This window comes from Stegodyphus dumicola, chromosome 12, assembly GCF_044657685.1.
Source record: "Stegodyphus dumicola isolate Sdum_Otavi_A_Nest chromosome 12, ASM4465768v1".
Lineage (NCBI taxonomy): Eukaryota > Metazoa > Arthropoda > Arachnida > Araneae > Eresidae > Stegodyphus > Stegodyphus dumicola.
This window is the reverse complement of record NC_140779.1, coordinates 122,596,616-122,619,730: the sequence shown is the minus strand read 5'-3', so window position 1 is coordinate 122,619,730 and position 23,115 is coordinate 122,596,616. Positions and strand designations below refer to the sequence as shown.

Here is a 23,115-nt window from a genome sequence, read left to right as displayed (position 1 = left end):
ATCAAATTTTCACTTTTTCATAATGACCATAAAACTTTCCCAAATACAAATACAGAAACTGGAAGACCGCATTAAAGATTAGCTTTCGTTATTTGTCCGTTATTCGTTATTTCGTTTGCTGCTTCCCCCATTCCCTTCATCAGAACCGCTAATGACGAAAGGGTGAAATTTCCCCGATTCATCCCCTTTCCAAAAACTCCTAGTTGAGACTGTTATTTGTTGAGACAAGGAATGCTATGTTATAAATGTCAACTTGCTTTTTGCACTTAACAATATAATCGATAAAAACATTCGCACATGTATAGGTTAAGTACGAATTAAGAAAGAACTTAAAAGAAATTTAGAAATCTATAAAAGGTAAGGACATTTTTATGTTACTTTATTAGAGATAATAGTGAAGCACTAAATATTTAAATCAATGTTATTTCATAATACCTTTATTCATTTAAGAAATGGCCCATCAGCGGTAGAGCGGTAAAATCGCTGAACACTGGTAGTTCCGACCTGAGTTCGAACTCAGGCAAACGGGCTGGCTTCATAAGCGTTTTGTGGTTTTTTCCCTTATCAGCTTACAAGCCAGCTTACCACGTACCATACGAGCCAGCTTTCCTAAGAAAGTGCTCTACGAAGGCATTTCTCCTCTTAGGCACATAGCCCCAGTGTGATTTGTCATAATCAACTAAACCAAATCATTTAAGAAATATATCAGTTGATCACTGCTCAGTGTACATCTGCTGTTTGCTTATAGAAACACTTTGTAAAGACATTTCCACTATTTTGCTAATAATTCTGGAAGGCTCATAGAATCCGAAATTATGTTACACTAGCTAACAGAGAACTTAAGTCTGCTTAATACAACAAAAATCTGCTTGACTTGCTTTCGTGTCTTTGGGAAACTTAAGTATATGCAAAAATAAATATTAAAATCTATCACGTATATTTGTAAAGTTGTAAAGCCTACTGTTTTGGTTCACAATAATGATAAATATGCATCATGTTACGACAGTTTTAAAAGATCACAAATAACTATACATATGCTAGACTTCTAACAAAATTTCTGTTAGAATATGAATATGCATTTATTATTATATGAGTCGTAAAACGGCCCACCAGCGGCCGAGCGGTAAAGTAGCTGAACACTGGTAGTTCGGTCCGAGGTTCAAATCCCGCGAACGATAATTTATTTGATATATATATACATATTTACGTTTGGTAGCATTACCGATTGCAATAAAAAGGGAGGTGCACATCTAGATGTTATAACGGACCCATATACAAAATTTCAACGTTCTATAACTAATCGTTTTTGAGTTATGCAAAATGCATACATACGTACTTGCACATCACGAAAAAAATCCCTTTCAAGTATCAACTTAGAGTCATAATCATTATTAGTCATAAGTATCAGCTTAGAGTAAATGGGATTACATTTAACAATAAGTTTTTTTTGAAAAAAAAAAAAAAAAAAGAGTCCTTCATTGTGTTTGTACGTACAGACGTCACCCGAAAAAGTAATTCACATGGATTCCGTAATCGTCAAAAACGGATATTTCCGTTAAAATATGATACCCAAAGTTTTCTCGATTACAATAATTACTACCATTTTATTTGATAGTAAAAGTACAGTAGTAAAACTTGTTTGTTAGTAGTTTGATAGTAAAAGTGATACACGGAAGTAAAGAACCTATATTAAACTACATATTCTTATATAAACAATACCTAAGTGCAGTATATAAATATTTCAAATCAATAAAATCTCACTATGGCACGCTCAAGAAAAAAAAAAAAAAAAAAATAAATAATCATCTAAATTTTCAAATTACAAACATAAATAGCAATAGTAAAAAGCAAATACAAAATAACGCTTCCCGCTATCAAAATTGCTCATCTTCTTAAATATCAACAACTAAACTAAATAGTATTTCAACTAAAACACATAATGTAAACAAGAGTTTGCCCGATGCCCAAAAAAATTCAAAATTATCTATGAAAAATATGATCACATTGTAACGCAACTGCATCATTCGCATTCGCATAGAAACCGCATCGTACGACAGATGCGAGTAACGAAATGAATTTGTGAGTACCGAATCGGTACTTCGAGTCAACCGATGTACCCGTTACTCAATAACGAATACAAGCTGTTTGCTCCAGCTCTAGTGTAATGCGAAGAAAATGGCTAAAGTTGTCTTCGATTTATTGTTTCTCGGCGCTATTTCTGGAATCTGCGAGGAGAAAGTGCAAAAAACTATCAGATTTATCATTACATTTGTAATAATGACTTGTCAGATTATCTCAGTGTTATGTGAAGAGTAGCACGTTGGAATTATCGTTGTGCTTTCTTCAATAGAAACCTTAGTTAATGTTCTGCATTACAGAAATTCAACTTTGACTGTCCAATCGGCGGTTCTTTCTTCGCACTCGGACGTGAACTGGTATTAATCTGAGAAATTTCTTACTAATAATGACTGTGAAAGCCGTAAGAAAATATTAATAGTAGAAATAAGCTGTCTTTCTACTACTAGTGCGGAACGCTACTATTAGTATTTGTTTTCAAATGTCTAGTTTCTGGTGCTGGCGAAGAACTTATAACCGACTGCCTATAGGGCAAAACTCTTCCCCATTATTATTTCGTTCAGTTGTTAATGGTAATAATTTGTTTTCAGATTCATTTCTCACCTATTTTTTATGGTTTTAGGCTTATTATGTGCATGGAATATTTTTTTTATCAACAAACTTGTGCATTTTTACGTACATGATTTTGGATTGTGTTATAGACTACAACATCATATTTGCTATAGCCAAAACATGTCTTGCAAATGCTCGGTGCACTTGGTATTAATGGGAGTAGAGTTTTTGCAAATATAAGCTGAGGAGAAAATGTTATTTTGAAATTATAATATTGTATGGAGTAATTTTCGACATGTTGTTTAGTGTCAAATTGTTATTTTTCTACACAAACATAAAATACGCGAAGAATGACATTCCTCGTACGATATCAAAATTTGGGGATTTGATGTGAGAGTGATTGGATAGGTATTACGTGTATCTGATTTGAGGAAGGGCAGTGATATGCCTATTGTACTTTTATTTTTATGTGGATTGTCTATGTCAAGTTTCTATTCTTTGCTTCCTACAAATGTTAATATCTCTAATAACATTAGATTTTTTTAATCGCATCTGGAAGTGTTCAGTTTTAGGGACTCTGGAGTAAGGATAAGAGTTGTAACTTGGGATGAACTTGTTTGCCTGCATATAAATTGTATGTGTTTGTGTGGTGTGTTGGAGTTTGGACTGGTAGCAGATTGTAGAAATTTAGACGAAGAAGCTAAACACTTAAAATGTAAAGTCCAGTCTGCATGAGTTTTTGACTCGTGTCCAGACTCGTTTTCAGCATGATCAGGTTAAAGGGAGATCTTAATCCCATGCTCCTTCAAAAAATCACATTTCTGAGCAAAAGGTATAATGACATTATTTGATGGTTGGTATTTTTAGAGATATGAACACAGTGTCAAAATAAAACTGAACAATTTTGTCTGTTGCTTTTTACTGGGTCGATTGATGAAATTCAACTTGTGTTTATCCTTTCTTGAGAGCATAACTTGGGCTATATATTAGATTTGTATGGTGAAAATGCTGTTGAACCCGACCCTTGGCAGATTTTGAAAATTGCCAATGGAGCATCCCTGAGAGTAAGTTAATGTATGTGTTAAAGTAATAAATCTGGTTAGTATTAATAATCACATTTTCTGGTAAATGCGATAAATAAGGCACATTAATCACATTAACCAGTTAATATTATTAATTGCCTGAAAAATTGAGTCAGTCTGATTAATTAGGCATTACTTAATTTTTTCATCTCTGTGTGCTACGAGAACAAATCTGACTTAGACATAACTAGAGTTAAAAAGTAAAAAGGCTTACCTGAAATACGGGTTTTTACTTATGTTTAAAATAATAGCTTTAACAGTTTTTTTATATATATTATCACATATATTGATGAATCATAGTTTTTGAAAAAATGAGTTATAAATTTTACTACTGTTTTGATAAATACAAATTTAATAGTATAAAATTTGAGACAACTCATGAATTGATTCAAGGCATTGACTTTGGTAGAATATACTACAAAGCTTCACATGATATAAAATACTACTGTTCTGTTATTGGGAGCTTGATTCAGAAATGTATGCATGCACGTGTGTATTGACTTATATGTGTGTACAGATGCATTAGATTGTCTCTTATGTGGCACAATTTTTTTTTTTTTTTTTTTGTCTGACTTTAAAATGCATACTCTCTTTTTATAAATACTACACCCTACTTAAGAATGAAATTTGGTCTTTCTATGACGATTACAACCAGTGACGACCGAGTTGTGAAATTTTTTTAAAAAGATACTTTTTCCTAATATTTGGTATATCTGTAAATGAACTAAGTAATTTACAGATGGAGTGCAATGAAAAATATTTTATTTGTAAAATATAAAATAATAACAATTAGCCAAAGTAATTTCTCTTTAGGGTCTGTTTTTTTTTAGTCTTGGATAAAACTATATTTGATGGTGCCTCCTTGGCGAACTTAACGATTTTTGTTTGGTGCCATTCCTGTTCGCGTTGAACACTGTGGAAATAGGCATGGTGGCCAAAACATAATGAAATTGCAATGACGACAATATAAGTAAATGTAATGAACCAATTAAAATGCCCCGTTTGACGCGTGGTGGTTGAGCTTATATATCTGTGATTATTTTTGGGCTTTTATATCTGCGCGGCTTACATAAATCGTCGCATACAAATACGCGATATTTATGGGCTACTGATGGATCAGGCATTGAAATTTTATGAACACAATGTCATATAAAAGATTTAATGGTTGATCTTTACATTATGGAAACTTGGCGATTTTTTGGCGAAAATTTGGCGACCAACTCTCCTACAGCAACCTTCTATTTTTTCCCCGCCGCCATTTTGTCTTCACGAAGTAAAGACATGTTTCTTTTCTTTTTATCTCCTGAACACTTCTTCCAACAATCTACTAGCCGAATTACACTTATGCTAGAAATTTTATCAAACAAAACTGCTTAATCATGGCAAATATTCACTCCAAAATTAGGAAAAACTGCACAATACCATCCTCCTTACGCATTTTTCAAAATAACACATACACATAAACCATGTACACGCCGACTTATTTTTACTTAAAAAAACATCCCAGAATTGCACAAAAACGGCATTGCGCACACTCTTCACTATATCCATGTACACTGCTTTTTTCTCATAAATTAGAAAAATTTCACAAAAATGCATGACAATTTTCTCAATCTTTAAACCCGGTAAAAAGAACATATATGAAATTACCTGATCGCGAAAATGTATTTACCCTTTACAAATGTGAACATTTCCACATATAAAATAAATAAAATATCCAAAAACTTTTACCTCTAAATCATCTATTACATTATACACGTCACCAACGAATTCATACCGCAAGCATTACAAATACTTAGTATCAAATATTTAAATTATTTCCATGCACGTTTATTTCAACTTAAACGTATACCAAATTCCTACAAGCATAAAATTCACAAAATAACTATCATTTCATTAAAATATCACTAAACCATGTACACGTCGACTTATTTTTACTTAAAAACACATCCCAGAATTGCACAAAAATGGCATTGCGCACACTCTTCACTATATCCATGCACACTGCTTTTTTCTCATAAATTAAAAAAATTTCACGAAAATACATGACAATTTTCTCAATCTTTAAACCCGGTAAAAAGAACATATATGAAATTACATGATCGCGAAAAAGTATTTACCCTTTACAAATATCAACATTTCCACATATAAAATAAATAGAATATCCAAAAACTTTTACCTCTAAATCATCTATTACATTATACACCTCACCAACGAATTCATACCGCAAGCATTACAAATACTTAATATCAAATATTTAAATTATTTCCATGCACGTTTATTTCAGCTTAAACGTATACCAAATTCCTACAAACATAAAATTCACAAAATAACTATCATTTCATTAAAATATAATTAAATTCAAAAACACTACTTAAAATATAAATGAGCACATACATTAAATTAATAAAAATTACCTTACAATCCTAATTACTTTAAACTAAATCATCGCTAATAACAATTTTCCCAATAATACCAAATTCCTTTCCACCTTACATTTACAACAATGCATAAAAATAATTAAAAATACTAACTTACCTAATCTTCTTCAGAATCTTGATTACGTGGCGGATATACTTTTCCTTCCTTCTGTTTCAGAATCTTTAAAATCATACTTATCTTTCAAAGCAAGATACCAGGTAAAATAAATAACATAATAAAACATCTTTATTTCTCTCTCGCACAACCTTAAAAAACATTTATTACTATCCTTTTCAATACCACTAAATACCCATTTCGAATTCACTTTACTTACGGCCATGGGATCCAAAAATTCACAAACACTATTTCACACAACACAGAATAAAGCCAAATACAAAATTCCCAGATTTTTCCCGATTAAAGAACAGTAATTCGTCCATTAGTATCACATGACATATCCCATGATCTCTCATTTCCCTCACACAAAATAATGTGTAATCAGAACTGAATACTACTCACATTCTTAACAAAGTCTAACTAACCTAATCTTCTTCCGAATCTTCCTTACATGGTGGATACACTTTTATTATGGATTCAATAAAATTACTGAACGATTTTTTTTTCCGAATTTTTCCTCCAAACTTCCTCCGCGAAATAAAAAGCAAAATTCTCCTTGTCGCAATGCCTAGGAATGGCGCTTTTTATGCCACTCCAGGTGCCCTTTATTGTGTTGGTATGCGCACCGCTTTCCGGATCTTTAAAATAATACTTGTGGTTTACAGCAAGATGCTTAAACCCTTCATCTTCGAAACATTCATATGATTTCCAACAATCTGAAATAATTATAGTACCCGGTAAAATATATTGTTTTATAAAACTCAATAAACAATCTTTACTTCTATCTCGCACAACCTTAAAAAAACATTTATTACTACCCCTTTCAATCCCACCAAACACCCATTTTCCTTCCACTCTCCTACCTCTCTCATACTTCCGCTTCCCAAACTTACTCTCATCAATTTCCACAATCACATTCATACCACCAAGCATACCCATATCATTTTCGCAAAATTCCATGCACACTTCCCTACAAAAAGAATTCCAATCAGCTGCAGTCCTACTACTAATTTCTAAATCCGAAATCCAATAGTCAACTGGCAATCTATTCACCCAATAATAAGAAATCAATAAAATCTCACCCATACCCAAACGACTTTCAGCAAACCACGTACCCTTCCTTATACTCCGTTTCACAAAATGTCCATTTTCACCAGATTTCTTCACCGCCATTCAAACTTATCAGTAATATCCTTCCTTTCACACAATCTCATTTCATTCCCACATTTTGGACATTCATACTTATCCGCAATTAAACCTACACTCATGCACCATTCAACCAATTCTTTTGAATTATCACAGAAACGTATTAAAAATTTCGAATTCACTTTAGACAGCGCGATACAATCCCAAAATTATTCAACCCTACTTCACACAACACACAATCAAGCTTAATACAAAATAATATACATCCACAGATACTTGTCCAAATTCCCCCCTTTTCCGATTAAAGAACCGTAATTCGTCCATTAATATCACATGACATATCCCATGATCTCTCATTTTCCCCACACAAAATAATGCGTAATCGGAACTGAGTACTGCTCACATTATTACCAAAGTCCCAGGTAGTAACCTTTATCGCGTCCAAAATGTCACCAAACTACCAGTTACCATATTGTAAAGATCAACCGATTTAATTTTCTTCTCTGGTGTCTACGATTAGACAATGTGACTAATTGTGAAGCTCGGAAAAAATTGAATTTTTTTGCCGATTTCAATGAAAATTTCTAAAAGATATACAGTGGTGCCTCACACAACGAACTTAATTCGTTCCAGGAGCAAGTTTGTTATGCGAAAAGTTCGTTAAGTGAAATGAGTTTTCCCATAACAATACATGTTAAAAAAATAATTCGTTCAGTAGCATAAAATATGCTAAGATGACATAAAAAAGATAAATTTTTGTTATTATTTTTATTTAGATACATCTAAGAACATAATTAAAAAAAACACACATTTTTTTAATTTTAAGAGAGACTAAGTAGAGTCTACCGAATTTTGCACATCTTCATCCATTTTCTGCTTTTTGGCCGGTGGTTTCATGAAAAACCTGTCCAAAGTCATTTGTTTTTCTTTTTTTCTCCAACATCTGCCGGAAATAACGGACAAGAGTATCGGAGTAAAGATTGTTGATCCTGTTTGCTTCAGCTGAATCCGGATAGTGGGCATTGGTAAACTCCTGAACTGCTTTTCATTTGACCAGGATGTTCTTGATGTCAGCAGTTGGGATTGGCTGATTGTTTGATTGTTGCTCCTCGTTATCAGATGACACTTCCCTTTGAGCATTGTCTTGTTGCTGGACCAGAAGTGCTCGGAGCTCGTCAGTTGTCAGCTCTTCTTCGTGTTCCTCAATAAGCTCCTCCACCTCTAATTCCAACCTTTGGGTGACTGTGATGATGTCCTTCACTACTTCTGTGTCATCAACTACTGCTTCTTCCTGGGTCCACGAAGGCACAAGCATCTTCCAAGCAGTAATGAGGGTCCTTTGTGACACTTCTTCCCAGGCCTTTCTGTATAAGTCGTATTGCCATAAGAACATCAAATTTCTCCTTCCAAAACTTTCGGACAGTCATATTGTCTCCACCAAACTCGCATTCTTCAAAAATCTTATTAAAGAGGGCCTTAATGTAGAGTTTTTTAAAGTTCGCAATAACTTGCTGATCCATTGGCTGAAGAATGGATGTGGTGTTTGGTGGCTAATACTGCACCTTGATAAAAGGATAATTTTCTTGCAATATTTCCTCTAGGTCTTTTGAGTGAGAAGGGGCATTGTCAAGTATCAGAAGGGCTTTGAGCGGCAAAGGTTTCCAGAATCCATTCGTTGAAGATAACTTGGGTCACCCAGGCTTTTTGATTGGACTTCAAATGGACGGGCAGTTTGTACTTAATAATGTTATTTTTCTTGAAAATTCTTGGATTTTCAGAGTGATAAACCAATAGAGGTTTGATCTTGAGGTCTTCGCTGGCATTAGACGAAAACATAAGGGTAAGTCTGTCCTTCATGGGCCCTCAGGGGGCTCACATTTGTGAGTACGGGTGTGGCAATCCCGAGGTACCCTAGCCCTTCAGGGGATCATCTTCTTGATGAGACGGGTGTCACGATCCTGGAGCCCCAGTGATCTATTCTCTTTTCCGTCTCCTCTCCTCTTGGCTGGAACTTTTTCCCTTCCCTTCTCCCTTGTGGTTTCTCTCTACGGAGTTTGGGGCTCGTCACGAGAGGCTGGAACAGACCTTGTTTCTAGTTTTCGAGTGGCGAGAAAACTGCCCACGTGTTTGCCGTGCGTGGAGACCCGTGTCGCTGGAAAGGAGGGTCCTGGTAGTTGAGGGGCGAGTTACTGTCCCCAACACACTACTTTGGCCTCTGCTTCAGCTAAACGGGAGGCACCTTAGTCGTCCTCACGGGTGTAAATCGGCTGGTCACTAGTCCTTGTGTCACTGGCTTGGGGTCAAGCTCTCGGGAGTACCTGCTTTCGGGAAAGCCGACTGTGGGGCTTCAGTTTGCTTATAGGTCCGGCTAGCCCTAACACAGGAATCTGTGTTCCCTTGTTGGGCTCCGTGGTGGGCGGGGCCGTCGGACCCGAATCTTTATTCTTTCACTATGGCTTCTCATATTTACTTAATAAAAGATTTCGAGGTAACTCCAGTCACTCAAGTCACTCAAATCACTCCTGTCACTCAAATCACTCCTGTCACTCAACCTAGTTCTGAAACTTCTACTCCTAAACCAGTCACTCAACCTAGTTCTGAAACATCTACTGTTAAACCAGTCATTCAACCTATTTCTGAAACGTCTACTGCTAAACCACTCACTCAACCACTCACTCAACCTACTTCTGAAAAGTCTACTGCAAAAAAATTACGTACAGATACAAATGAAAAAAATCATAACAATAGTCCCCGTTTCCTAGTCATCTCTAGTCCTTCTGGCGAAATGCATAAGATGTCTCCTTTCGTAATAAATAAATACATCCAGTCTTGTATTGGTGAGCCGAGAAACATAAAGCGTCTCCGCTCCGGAGACTTGCTTATTGATACAAACTCAGCCACCCAGTCTGCTTCTTTACTTCAGATTACTAAACTTGGGCAAGCGAATGTCACTGTAACACCCCATAAGTCACTGAACTATTGTCGTGGTGTAATCTCAGAATTCGACCTTCTGTATGTTTCTGAAGAAGAGATTGCTTCTGAGTTATCCGAACAAAATGTCTGTGGTGTAAGGCGGATCAAGATGCATAAAGAAGGTAAGTTGATAGACACGAAACACGTGATCCTTACCTTCAACACGCCTGATCTGCCTAAGAATATTAAGGCCGGATATCTATATATTCCTGTAAGACCTTATATTCCAAACCCTATGCGATGTTTCCAATGCCAGCGTTTCGGCCATTCTAAGACGTCTTGTCGTGGCAGCCTCACATGCGCCCGATGCTCACAGATTGGCCACGATTCTGAGAATTGTACCGCTGCGCCTTTGTGTATAAATTGCAAGGGTGACCACCCAGCATTTTCTCGCTTGTGCCCAAAATGGAAATCGGAAAAAGAAATCCAGACTACAAAAGTTACTAGGAACATCTCTTACGCCGAAGCCAGAAGACTAGTCCAGAGCACACAGCTTCGACCAAATTCATCATACGCCAGTGCTGTTAAATCATATCGTACAGTTGCCACCCAAACATCAATAGGCACACAGACCCTACCAAATAAAACCCAACCGTCTACATCTAACAAGAAAAAAGAAAATGCAACCCATATAGTACAAAAGAAAGAAACAGTTATTCAAAGTAAGCCGAAAACTGCCACACAAAAAATATCAAATAAAAATAGAAGTCGCAGCAATAGCTCTCTTGATGACATGATTTCTGAATCTGCGGATTCAGACTTTATGGAAGTGGAAGAGGGTCTGGAATTTCCCAGGCATCTACTTCCACGAAAAACAAAAGAACAGCACAGGAAAAACAAACACCATTCATAATGGCCACCCTCGTGTCATGGAACTGTCGCGGTTTTCACCGAAATTTGCTTGATATCAAATCTATAATAAATGCGTACCATCCTGTGTGCTTAGCAATACAGGAAACAAATCTGAAACCAGAACACCATGCAAAACTTCGGAGGTTTTCTTTCGTCAGGAAGGATAACCTTGCAGGTGAGCGTGCCAGTGGAGGAGTAAATCTCCTCTCCTCACTGGATTATCCCTCAAATGTACTTTCTTTGACGACATCCCTCCAGGTTGTCGCTACTCAAATAAATTTTGATATTGTTGTTTCATTTGTTTCTTTGTATTTGCCTCCAAATGAGCACATTTATCAGCAAGATTTAAATAATCTAATAGAGCAGCTGCCTGAGCCTTTTATCATAATAGGAGATTTTAACGGCCATAGTCCACTCTGGGGAAGTAAAGATACAAATTGCCGAGGAAGACAAATAGAGCAGATGATCGAAGATCATAGCCTTTGTCTCCTAAATAATGGGCAAGATACGTACTTCCATGAGCCTTCAAGGACATTTCACGCTCTCGATCTTGCCATCTGTTCACCATCTCTGTTGCCATTTTGCACTTTTAGTGTCGGAAATGACCTGTACAACAGCGATCATTATCCTATTTTTGTGTCTCTTGCACGAAGAGGAGCAAACCCCGTGTCGAGAGTCCCTCGTTTTATCCTGGACAGGGCAGACTGGAAACGTTTCTCTTCCGTTGCAGAGCTGACAGAGGAAATGGTAGAAGGTGTGCATATCAATGACGCTGTTGAAGCTGTTACTAATACTATTATTCAGGCAGCTAAGCTTTCGATTCCTAGAACATCAGGAAAAACACTAAAATATTCGAAACCGTGGTGGAATCGCGACTGTCATGAAGCACTGAAAAAACAGAAAAAGCATGGGGTATTTTTCGTAGATATCCTACTCTGCGAAACCTCATAGCTTTTAAAAGAGCCAAAGCAAATGCACGGAAAGTAAGAAGGCAGAGCCAGAGGGATTCCTGGATTTCATATGTGTCCTCAATAACATCCTCTACGCCTAGTAAGCGGGTTTGGGAAAGAGTTCGAAAAGCATGCGGAATGTACAAAGACCACTCACTTTCCTTTCTGGAAAAAGATGGCCGAGTGATTAGCTCCATAGAAGAAATTGCAAATACAATTGGTGAGACATTTGCTGCCGTTTCTTCCAGCCGAAATTACTCACCTGCATTTCTTTCTATCAAGCAACGCTCTGAGAAAAATCCCATCGCTTTCAACTCTTCCAACTTTGAGCCGTACAATAGAGACTTTACTATGGTTGAACTAAAGAGAGCTTTGTTGCAGACACATAAACCTTGTCCGGGTCTGCATGGCGTGTATTATGAAATGCTAAAGCATCTGTCCTATAAGTCACTGAGTGCCCTTCTCACACTTTACAATAGAGTGTGGAAGGAGCGTACATTTCCCAGTGCATGGAGGAGAGCTATTGTCATTCCTATTGCGAAGCCAGGGAAAGACCCGAGGAATCCCTCGAACTATCGGCCAATTGCCCTTACCAGCTGAGTTTGCAAACTGTTTGAAAAGATGGTAAACAGCCGCCTAGTCTACTTCTTGGAAAAGAATAATATTATATCGCCTTATCAAAGTGGTTTTCGAAAGGGGAGAACAACCGTAGATAATATGCTCCTCTTAGAGACATCCATTCGAAAAGCTTTTGTAAGAAGAAATCACCTTGTCTCAATTTTCTTCGATATAGAGAAAGCCTATGATAAGGCATGGAGATACGGTATAATTCGCGATATTCACGAGAGTGGCTTGCGCGGCAACCTACCAAATTTCATTCAGAATTTCCTGAACGCTAGAACTTTTCAAGTAAGGATAGGCTCTGTTTTGTCTGATGTTTTTGAACAAGAAGAGGGTGTGCCTCAAGGCTGTGTGCTCAGTGTAACTCTTTTCAGCCTAAAAATAAATTCTGTATTAAAACAACTTCCTCCCACCATTTCAGGTTCTTTATATGTTGATGATCTACAAATTAGCTGTAGAGGTGTGGATATGAGACATGTAGAGAGACAGCTCCAGATCGCTTTGAACAGGATCCAGGAATGGGCAAAAAGACAAGGATTTACGTTTTCGAAACAGAAGACTGTGTGCGTGCATTTTTGTAAAAAGCGAGGTCTCCATCTTGATCCGGAATTATACCTCAATGTGTCTGTAATTCCAGTTGCACCTGAAGTAAAATTTTTAGGGGTGATGTTCGACCGAAAATTGACTTTCCTTCCTCATGTCTTAAACTTGAGAAAAAAGTGTACCAAAGTTCTAAATATCTTAAAAGTCCTGGCGAACACCTCCTGGGGTGCAGAGCGTTGCTCCATGCTTCGCATTTACAGAGCTCTAATTCGCTCTAAACTGGACTACGGCTCAGTTGTTTACGGATCTGCCCGGTCTTCAGTGTTTGTTGCATAATCGAGAAAATATTGTTAAGAATTTTATTATTACTATTTTTTATTATTATTGTCTATTTTTCAAAAGTGTGTTTTTGTTTTATTATTGTGTGAAGTTGTAACTATAAGTGTTTTCTTGTGTGGCAACAACGCTTCTGTAATTCTTCAATTTGAAATTTTGGATGTGTGCCAAGTTTGATGGCGTAATGCTCTGGTGAAAGCGTCGATTGATTGTGTAGATGAAACATGTTGTTTCAGAACGTTATTTCTTTAAAATATGTAAAATAAATGTTTTGTTTTCTGAACTCGGATTATGCAAACGTTATTTAGTTTCAACATAAAAGTTTGGTGTCTGTTTGACAGGACGTTTGTGTGATTTCGAGTAGTTTTGATTTAGGCGTTTTGTTAAAATGGAGTTGTTAAAGGCAAAATGTAAAAGTGAACGTACTTCGTTTACGTTAACTACGAAGATTGTAGAAGAAGAATTGCCTACTTGTACGGATCCTGAGAGATTGCAAGTGTTGTTGGGGCAAGTAATTGACAAATTTGAACGCTTGGACAGTACTCAAAGCAGTGTTTTAGAACAAACCAAGGAAGCTGATTTCGAGAATGAATTTAATACGGCTGAAGGATACAGAGATTCCTTTATAGCTTTAAAGGTGAAACTTCAGAATAAAATTGGACAATTGAATTCGATGAATGTTACTACAGATATGGCTTTAGTTTCGATTTCGGATCCTAAAGAAAATAAAAACAGGAAGTTCAAACTTCCTAAACTTGAGCTGAAAAAATTTTCTGGAGATGCAAGAGAATTTTTAGGCTTTTGGAGCCAATTCTCCAAAATTCAAGAAGATGCGGATATTGTGCCGGAAGATAAATTTTTGTACTTAGTGCAAAGTGCAGTACCTGGCTCAAAGGCAGCTCAACTTTTGAACAGTTTTCCTGTTACCGCCGCGAATTATCCTAAAGCTATCGAGCAGCTGAAAGAAAGATTTGGTAGAGAAGACCTTCTGGTGCAGATCTATGTAAGAGATTTGCTTGGGCTTGTTACAAAGAATGCTACAACAGGCAGAACGGCGTCGGACTTAGGAGTACTTTATGATAGTATAGAAAGTAAATTACGAGCGCTGGAAAGCTTAGGACGCACCAAGGAAAAGTTTGCTGATTTCTTAGGACCTTTAGTGGAGTCGTGCCTACCTGAGAATATTCTACGTGCCTGGGAGCGGAGTCGAACTTCTGAACAGGGACAGGAAAAGAGTTCTGAAAGAACGCTTGAAAAACTAATGTGTTTTTTAAGGCATGAAGTAGAATCGGAAGAAATGATTAGATTAGCACAATCAGGATTTACTCATTCTGTTAAGCGTCTTAATAAAAATGTTATTTCAGGTAATTCAGATTTAGCAACAGCTGCCTCGCTGGTAAGTACAAATGAAACCAGTAAAGGTAAGCAAAATGTTTGTATATTTTGTGGTAAGCCTCATATGAGTGCTAAGTGTTTTAAAGCTGAAAATATGAGCTTAAATGAAAAGAGGCAACTTGTACAAAAGAAAGGTGTTTGTTTTTCATGTTTAAGAATTGGCCATTTAAAAAACCAATGTAAAGGCAATATTAAATGCCCCATTTGCAGTTGTGATCATATAAAATTTATGTGTCCTCAGAATGTTAGTTCTGTAAAACAAAATGACTCTAAGTTGGATGTTTCCCTTTCTAATAACAGTAAGAGCGAGAAAGTTTATTTGCAAACTTTATGTGTTCTAATTAAAGTTAAAGATCGAGAGAGAAAAATTAGAATTCTCTTGGATTCGGGATCCCAACGATCATACGTTGGGAAGAAAATTATGAAGCGAATGAAGGCTGATCCTATTCGACAGGAGAAAGTCATTCATGGTTTGTTTGGGGGGAGGGAAACTGCGCCTGTAACCCATTCTGTTTTTGCTATTGACATAAGCAGTTTTAGATAACACTTTTAGGTGTTGTTTTGAAGCTTTTTCTGAAAAAAAGATATGTGGATTTGTTCCAACAATCAAGAATGCTCAGATTATAGAGGAATTGAAAAGCAGGAAAATTGAGGTCAGTGACACATTTTGCGAGGAAAGTGAAATTGATTTATTGATAGGTGCAGATGTCATTGGTAAACTGTTAACTGACGAATACCTAGAATTACCCTCTGGTTTAACTGCAGTCAAAACAAAACTGGGTTGGACGGTTATGGGTAAAGAAAATGATACTGTCAGGGATAATGCCCTAATAAGTCTTTCCTTGCATGTAAATAATGCTTCTTTGAAATCTTTATGGGAGCTTGAAGTTTTGGGTATTTCCGACCCGACGGAAAATAGTAAAACGAAAAATCTTCATTGCGACTACGAGATTGATTTTCAGAATAAATTATCTATTCGGCCCGATGGTAGATATGAATTAGAATTACCCTGGAAATGCGAATCTACCAATTTATCAGATAATAAAAACATTGCTTTGACACGTCATCAAAAAATGATAAAGAAGGCAAAAGAAAATAATTCTTTGAAGGAATATCAAGAAGTGTTTAGAGAGTGGGAAAATTTAAATATTATAGAAAAGGTTCCGGAAAAGGAATTAAACAATAAATGCCACTTTTTACCACACAGACCGGTTATTAAGATGAATAGTGAAAGCACTAAGGTAAGACCCGTTTTTGATGCTTCATCTTGTGAAAAGGGAAAACCATCTTTGAATCAGTGTTTATTGAAAGGACCTAATTTAATAGAATTAGTCCCTGATATTTTAGACAGAATGAGATTTTTTCCTATTGGTCTGAGTGCAGACATAGAGAAAGCATTCTTGCAGTTAGGAATTTCTCCGAAGGATAGAGATTACTTGCGATTTTTCTATCCAAGTGATGAGGGAGAAATAGTGTATAGGCACTGCAGAGTAGTTTTTGGGGTTTCCTGCAGCCCTTATCTACTAGGTGCGTCTATTAAATATCTCTTGAATAATTGTCCATCTGACTTTTTAGATGTGGCTGACAAATTAAAAAATTCGTTCTATGTAGATAATTGTATTACGGGTGTTTACAATATTGAGAAACAAGAGGATTTAATTCAAAAGGCCAAAAGTCTTATGTCGAGAGGCAGATTTAATTTAAGGGGATGGGAGAGCAATGTTGCTTCCAAATATATTACAAAACATTCTGGGGACACACCTCTTTTAGGAATATTGTGGAATTTAGACAATGATACTTTAAGGTGTAATATAAATGTAAATATGATAACTTGTGATACTAAGGTAACTAAGAGACTGATTCTGTCTATTGTACAATCAATTTTTGATCCAATTGGAATACTTGCACCAATAACTTTGCTTCCAAAACTTTTGTTACAAGAAACATGGAAGTTGAAATTTTCTTGGGACAAGGTATTGCCTCATGATTTTGTAAGTAAATTTTTTGTGTGGTTATCTGATATACTTTTGTTGAAAAATGTGGCAATACCCCGATTCATTGGAACCTTTGCAACAGTTGAATTGCATGTATTTGTCGATGCCTGCAAATATGCTTATGCAGGATGTATTTTCGCGAGAAGTGTTGATTCATGCAGTGTAAAAATTACTCTCTTAAGAGCAAAATCTAGAGTAGCTCCTATTAAGAATTTGACGATTCCTAGATTGGAATTAATGTCCTGTTGCATTGGATCCCGATTATTATATTCTGTTTGTAAAGCTCTTAATGATTTTGATATAAATGTAACTTTGTGATGTGATTCCACTGTCGCATTATGGTGGATCAGAAATCCTGGTAATTGGTCAAACTTTGTAAGCAATCGTGTTAAAGAAATTACTAAGTTGACAAAACCTGAATCATGGAGGCATGTGCCTGGTAATATGAACCCAGCAGATGTGTTATCTCGAGGTTGCTCTGCTAAACAAATGATTAACTCGGAGTGGTTTAAGGGACCTCTCTGGCTAAGAGAAAGCCCTGAATTTTGGCCTACCAATATTGTTTGTCAGCCGAGCGAAGCTGACTTGGAAAAGAGGAAGGTAAAACTTATTAATGTTAACTTTTCAGAGGATACCACTCCTTGGTATGCAGAAAGAGTTTCTGATTATGAGAAAATTATTCGTGTAACCGGTTGGGTGTTACGTTTTATTTCTAACTGTAGGAAGAAGTCAAATTTGTGTAAAGAATCTAAACTAACTGTTGCTGAAATCATAAATTCCGAAAACGTTTTGATTGGGTTGGTTCAAAGCTCAAATTTCCCTGACATTGGAGCTCTTAATCCACTTGATGTATTCATTGATAATGAAAATATTATAAGAGTTAAAACTAGAATATTGGAACGTAAAGACAATTCTGAATTTTTAACACCAATTTTGTTACCGAGTAAATGTATCTTTACTACATTGTTAATTGAGTCAGTTCATAAGAAACATTGTCATGCTGGAACTCAAATGCTTCAATCTATTTTAAGAGAAAGATTCTGGATACTAAAACAACATAAAACTGTGCGTAATGTGTTAAAAGGGTGTGTAATATGTCAACGATATAAAGCGAAACCGATGTCTTGCGAAGTGACTCATCTTCCTGAAGATCGCGTAGGAGATTATAGGGCTTTTGAAATTTTGGGAGTAGATTTAGCTGGCCCATTGTTTTTGAAAGACGGTAAGAAGGTTTGGATGGCACTCTTCACATGCGCTGTGTACAGGGCAATCCATCTAGAACTGGTGACTTCGTTATCAACAGAATCTTTTCTTTTGGCTTTAAGACGATTCATAGCCAGACGTGGCAGACCACGAACTATTTATTCTGACAATGGGACTAACTTCCGAGGAACGTATAACGAAATGTCTAAACTTAACTGGGACATAATAGAGAATGAGGCAAAAATAAAGAGAATAGTATGGAAATTCAATCCACCAACAGCCTCCTGGTGGGGAGGTTGGTGGGAACGGCTAGTTCGCATGGTTAAAGAACTTTTAAGACGTTCTTTGGGAAAATCGGTTTTATCTTATGAAGAACTGGAAACCTTAATTTGCGACTGTGAGTCGGTAATTAATTCTCGACCTTTAACATATATTTCGGAGAACTCTGAAGATGCTATCCCTTTAACTCCGTCAATGTTTTTAATTGAAAATTGTACTTCGAATGTAGCAGATATAGATAAAATTGACTCTCAGCATTTTTTTAGAAGAATTAAATACCGCACAAAACTTCTTAAAGATTTAAGGAACCGTTTCCGAAAAGAATATTTGGGGCAATTAATAATGAAACAACCACAAAATAAAGTAACCCGGTTGCCTAAAATTGGGGAGATAGTCTTAATAGGCGATGATTTCAAAAAACGCTTGTATTGGCCTTTGGGTAAAATTATAGAGAAAATTCCTGGTCGGGATGGCAAAATTCGAACAGTTAAACTAAAAACTCAGAATGGGATTTTCATAAGGCACGTTCAGCGTATTTATCCACTAGAGATACAACTAGATGAAAATTATTTAGTTGAAGAGCCTAACGTTAATGACGATAAGAAAAACGATCAGACTGACGTACAGCATACGAGGGCTATCCAGAAAGTAGATTATGTTTTGGAATAAAAAAATAAACAAAGTATAGGAAACAAATTTTATTATATACAGATGAAAGCCACACTCAAATACTACTTTTCTACATAGTCACCATACAAATTAAGGCATTTATCGTAGCGATGTACGAGCTTGGAAATTCCTTCGTCGAAAAATTCGGCCGCCTGCGCCTTCAACCACTTCGTTACCTCTTCTTGCAGCTGTGCATCGTCATCAAAACGCTGCATAGCCAGCCACTTCTTCATTGCTGGGAATAGGTGGAAGTCGCTCGGTGCCAGGTCGGGACTGTACGGCGGATGAGGAAACAACTCCCACTTAAAAGATTCAAGAACTTTACGAGTGACATTTGCGGTGTGGGGCCGGGCGTTGTCGTGAATCAACAAGATCTTAGAGCTCAACATTCCTCTGCGCTTGTTTTTTGGAGAGTTTGGCAATACCTTTGAGAGTTTATTGTAGTGCCTCTTTCCAGGAAGTCCACCAAAATTACACCTTTTCTGTCCCAAAAAACAGTCGCCATCATCTTCCTTGCCGACATTGTTTGCATGCATTTCTTGGGTTTTTGGGGAGAACTTGTGTGCCCCCACTGCATTGATTGCAATTTCGTTTCACAGTTCACATGTTTCACCCATGTTTCGTCACCAGTAACGATGCGATCGAGTAAAGAGTCACCATCCTTATGGTAAGCGTCCAAAAAGTTCAACGCTGCAGCCATTCGCTGATTTTTGTGGTCCTCTGTCAAGATTTTTGGAATCCATCTTGCACAAAACTTGTGGTAACCAAGCTTTTCGCTGATGATTTCGTGCAACAAACTTCGCGAAATTTGTGGAAAACTCAAAGAAAGTTCCGTTATTGTGAAATTTCGATTTTCACGGACTTTAGCATCGACTTTTTCGAGAAGTTCGGCGGTCACTATGCTGGGTCTCCCACTTCGATCTTCGTCGTGAACATAGGTTCGGCCATTTTGAAATCTTATGACCCACTGACGCACTCCACCTTCAGTGATAATGTTGTCCCCATACACTTCACGAAGCTGCCGATAGATTTCTATCGGTTTACAGTTTTTTGCAGTCAGAAACCTTATTACTGAGCGCACCTCGCAGCTCGCGGGATTTTCAATTAACGCAGACATTTCAAACCGTCACAGTATCTGAACGGAGCACAGCACGAACCTCTCACTAGCACGGCTAGATGCAGACTGAGCTGCGCAACGCTCTGACCCCAAGATGGCCGCGCTAGCCCCGCCCCTAGCGGACACAGATGGAAACGTAATCTACTTCCTGAATGGCCCTCGTATAAAACAGAAATTTACGTCGTCAGGACGGCTTGTTAAGAAGCCTAATGTACTAGACCTTTTTAATAGGATAACATATGTTTTTGAGTCGTTTGCCACTGACTCAAAAAGGGGGGAGGATGTTGCATAATCGAGAAAATATTGTTAAGAATTTTATTATTACTATTTTTTATTATTATTGTCTATTTTTCAAAAGTGTGTTTTTGTTTTAGTATTGTGTGAAGTTGTAACTATATGTCTTTTCTTGTGTGGCAACAACGCTTCTGTAATTCTTCAATTTGAACTTTTGGATGTGTGCCAAGTTTGATGGCATAATTTCAGGACATCTCCTGTGCACAGCCTTTATGTTGACTGTCACGAGCCATCACTCCGTTTGAGGCGTGAGGAGTTGTCTCTTTTACAGTATTTTAATATATTGTCTCAACCTGACCATCCTTACAAACTGTGTTTATTTGATGATAGCTGTGACCTTTTATTTGAAGCACGTCCATCCTGTGTGCCTTCTTTTCCTGTTAGAGTTCGTCCCCTCATTGAAGAATTCTCCCTGTTTGATATTTCCCCACAGGCAGTACAGCATTTTGAAATTGCACCTTGGGAAAATGCACTAATCCACCTTCTTGACATTTTCCACAATTACGGAAAAACAACTACTGATGAGAGCATCTACAGACAAATTTTTGCTGATCATTGGCAGAGTTACAGGAGTTATGTTCCCATATATACGGATGGCTCTAAGTCAGCTTGCCATGTTGGCATGTCATGTATAATTGGTGACCACATGGAAGGCAGACGTTTACACGACGCTTCCTCTGTCTTAACCTCCGAACTGACTGCCATATATTATGCGCTTTTGTACATCTCAACGCTGCACCATCGAAAATTCATTGTATATACGGACCCCTACAGTGCATTGAAAGCTTTAGAATCCTTTTCTAGCACTGAGAATCCTGTGATAGTGGATGTTCTCAAGTTGAATATTAAATTGACATGTCGTGGATTTGAACTTCTGTACTGCTGGGTCCCCGGACATACAGGAATAAAGGGCAATGAGCTGGCAGACATCGCAGCGAAATCTGCTGTTGAAATGTTCGGCCGCCTCATCCCTTTTAAAGATATCCGTTGTGTCATAAAAGAGAAGATCCGAAAGAAATGGCAGCAACTTTGGGACCTTCAACTTCATAACAAGTTGAGAAGGGTGAAGCCTAAAATAGAGCATTGGGATACTACTAGCAATCGCAGGGAGGAAGTTCTTTTGACTCGCCTTAGAATTGGTCACAGTAGAGTGACACATAACTACCTTCTGAAAGCTGAGAACGAGCCTATTTGTGCAACTTGTAATGTTTGTCTTTCAGTTTATCACATTTTAATTGAATGTTCATATTTTAATAATCTTCGTGAGAAGTATTTTAATAGCTGCGACCTACCTCTCGACCGTTTAATCGGAAGAGAGGTCAATAATAATTTGTTTCACTACCTCAAGGAAACAGGTTTCTATTATTTAATTTGATTTTTGTCCTGAGATTTTATGTTGGAATTTTAATTAATCAGATGTTTTAGGATTTTATATCAATACTGCATCTCTCATTATCAAAGTTATAATCAGCATTTTCATCCCATCATTTAAATATCTTTTTACTTGCCTCGATTTTAAAAGTGTGCTGTTGTCTTTATATTTTTTGTTCCTTTAGTTTGTATGTTAAAAAAAGAATCCTGTGTTTGGCACATATGGCCTATTGAGCGTTGCGCCATAAAACTACTACTACTTCTTGGAAAAGAATAATACAGTACAAAGTCTAATCTGGACGTTCATAATCCGGAATGATCTATAATTCGGACCTCAAATCTACAAACACTCTAAGCATGTGCGTTTAATGTATAGCGGACGGTATACTTTATGCATGCGTGCGTTGAAAGAAATTTTTAATAAAGTAAAGAAATATATATTAAGCTTTTTTTGTAAATTTTGATACCCTTTAGATCATAATTGTTGTTTATTTCATAAATTATGATTTCATATTTTTAATTGTTTAATTTCTGCATACCATCTTACCAGATTTAAATTGATGATATATTATCCGGAAAAATCCCAAATCTGGAACCTGCCGATTATGTCTGATAATGATATTCCTTGGAATAAGTGCATTGCTGTATGCAGTGATGGAGCTCAGGCTTTAACAGGAAACATTCGGGTGTTATTTCTCAAATAAAAAATGTCACCCCTGAAACTAAATTTACTCATTGCTTCATTCACTGTGAAGCTTTGGTAGCTAAAACAATCCCCGAAAACCTGGAAATTGTTTTGAATCAAGCTGTGAAAACTATTAATTTTATTAAAATGAAGAATTGAAGAAAAAAATTTAAATTGAAGAATATTTACGATTTTATGCCAAGAGATGGGCAGCGAACATGAAACGCTTTTGCTATACTCTGAAGTAAGGTGGTTATCCAGAAGCAAAGTTTTAAATCTTCTGTTTAAACTTCAATCAGAAATTAAAATTTAGAATTATAAAAATATTTATTTAGTGAATTCTGGTTGGCATGTTTAGCATATTTAGCTGATATTTTGGGAAAGTTAAATGAATAAAATTAGGATTGCAAGGACAATGTTTTAATTTATTTACCAATAA

The 23,115-nt window shown here is 36.7% G+C and overlaps 1 protein-coding gene across 1 annotated transcript; it reads left to right on the top strand.

Annotated features, from left to right (window-relative positions):
• Window positions 1-1,989: 1,989 nt before the first annotated feature.
• LOC146993744 (uncharacterized) lies at window positions 1,990-15,608 on the top strand. The gene is made up of 2 exons (XM_085806902.1): window positions 1,990-2,648; window positions 13,212-15,608. Exon 2 carries the CDS (start codon window positions 14,058-14,060, stop codon window positions 15,606-15,608), a length of 1,551 nt encoding a protein of 516 aa, XP_085663028.1. The 5' UTR covers window positions 1,990-2,648; window positions 13,212-14,057.
• Window positions 15,609-23,115: the final 7,507 nt, after the last annotated feature.

Coding starts and splice junctions, on each gene's coding strand:
- LOC146993744 (XM_085806902.1), top strand. CDS start 14,058: ATGGAGTTGTTAAAGGCAAAATGTAAAAGTGAACGTACTTCGTTTACG.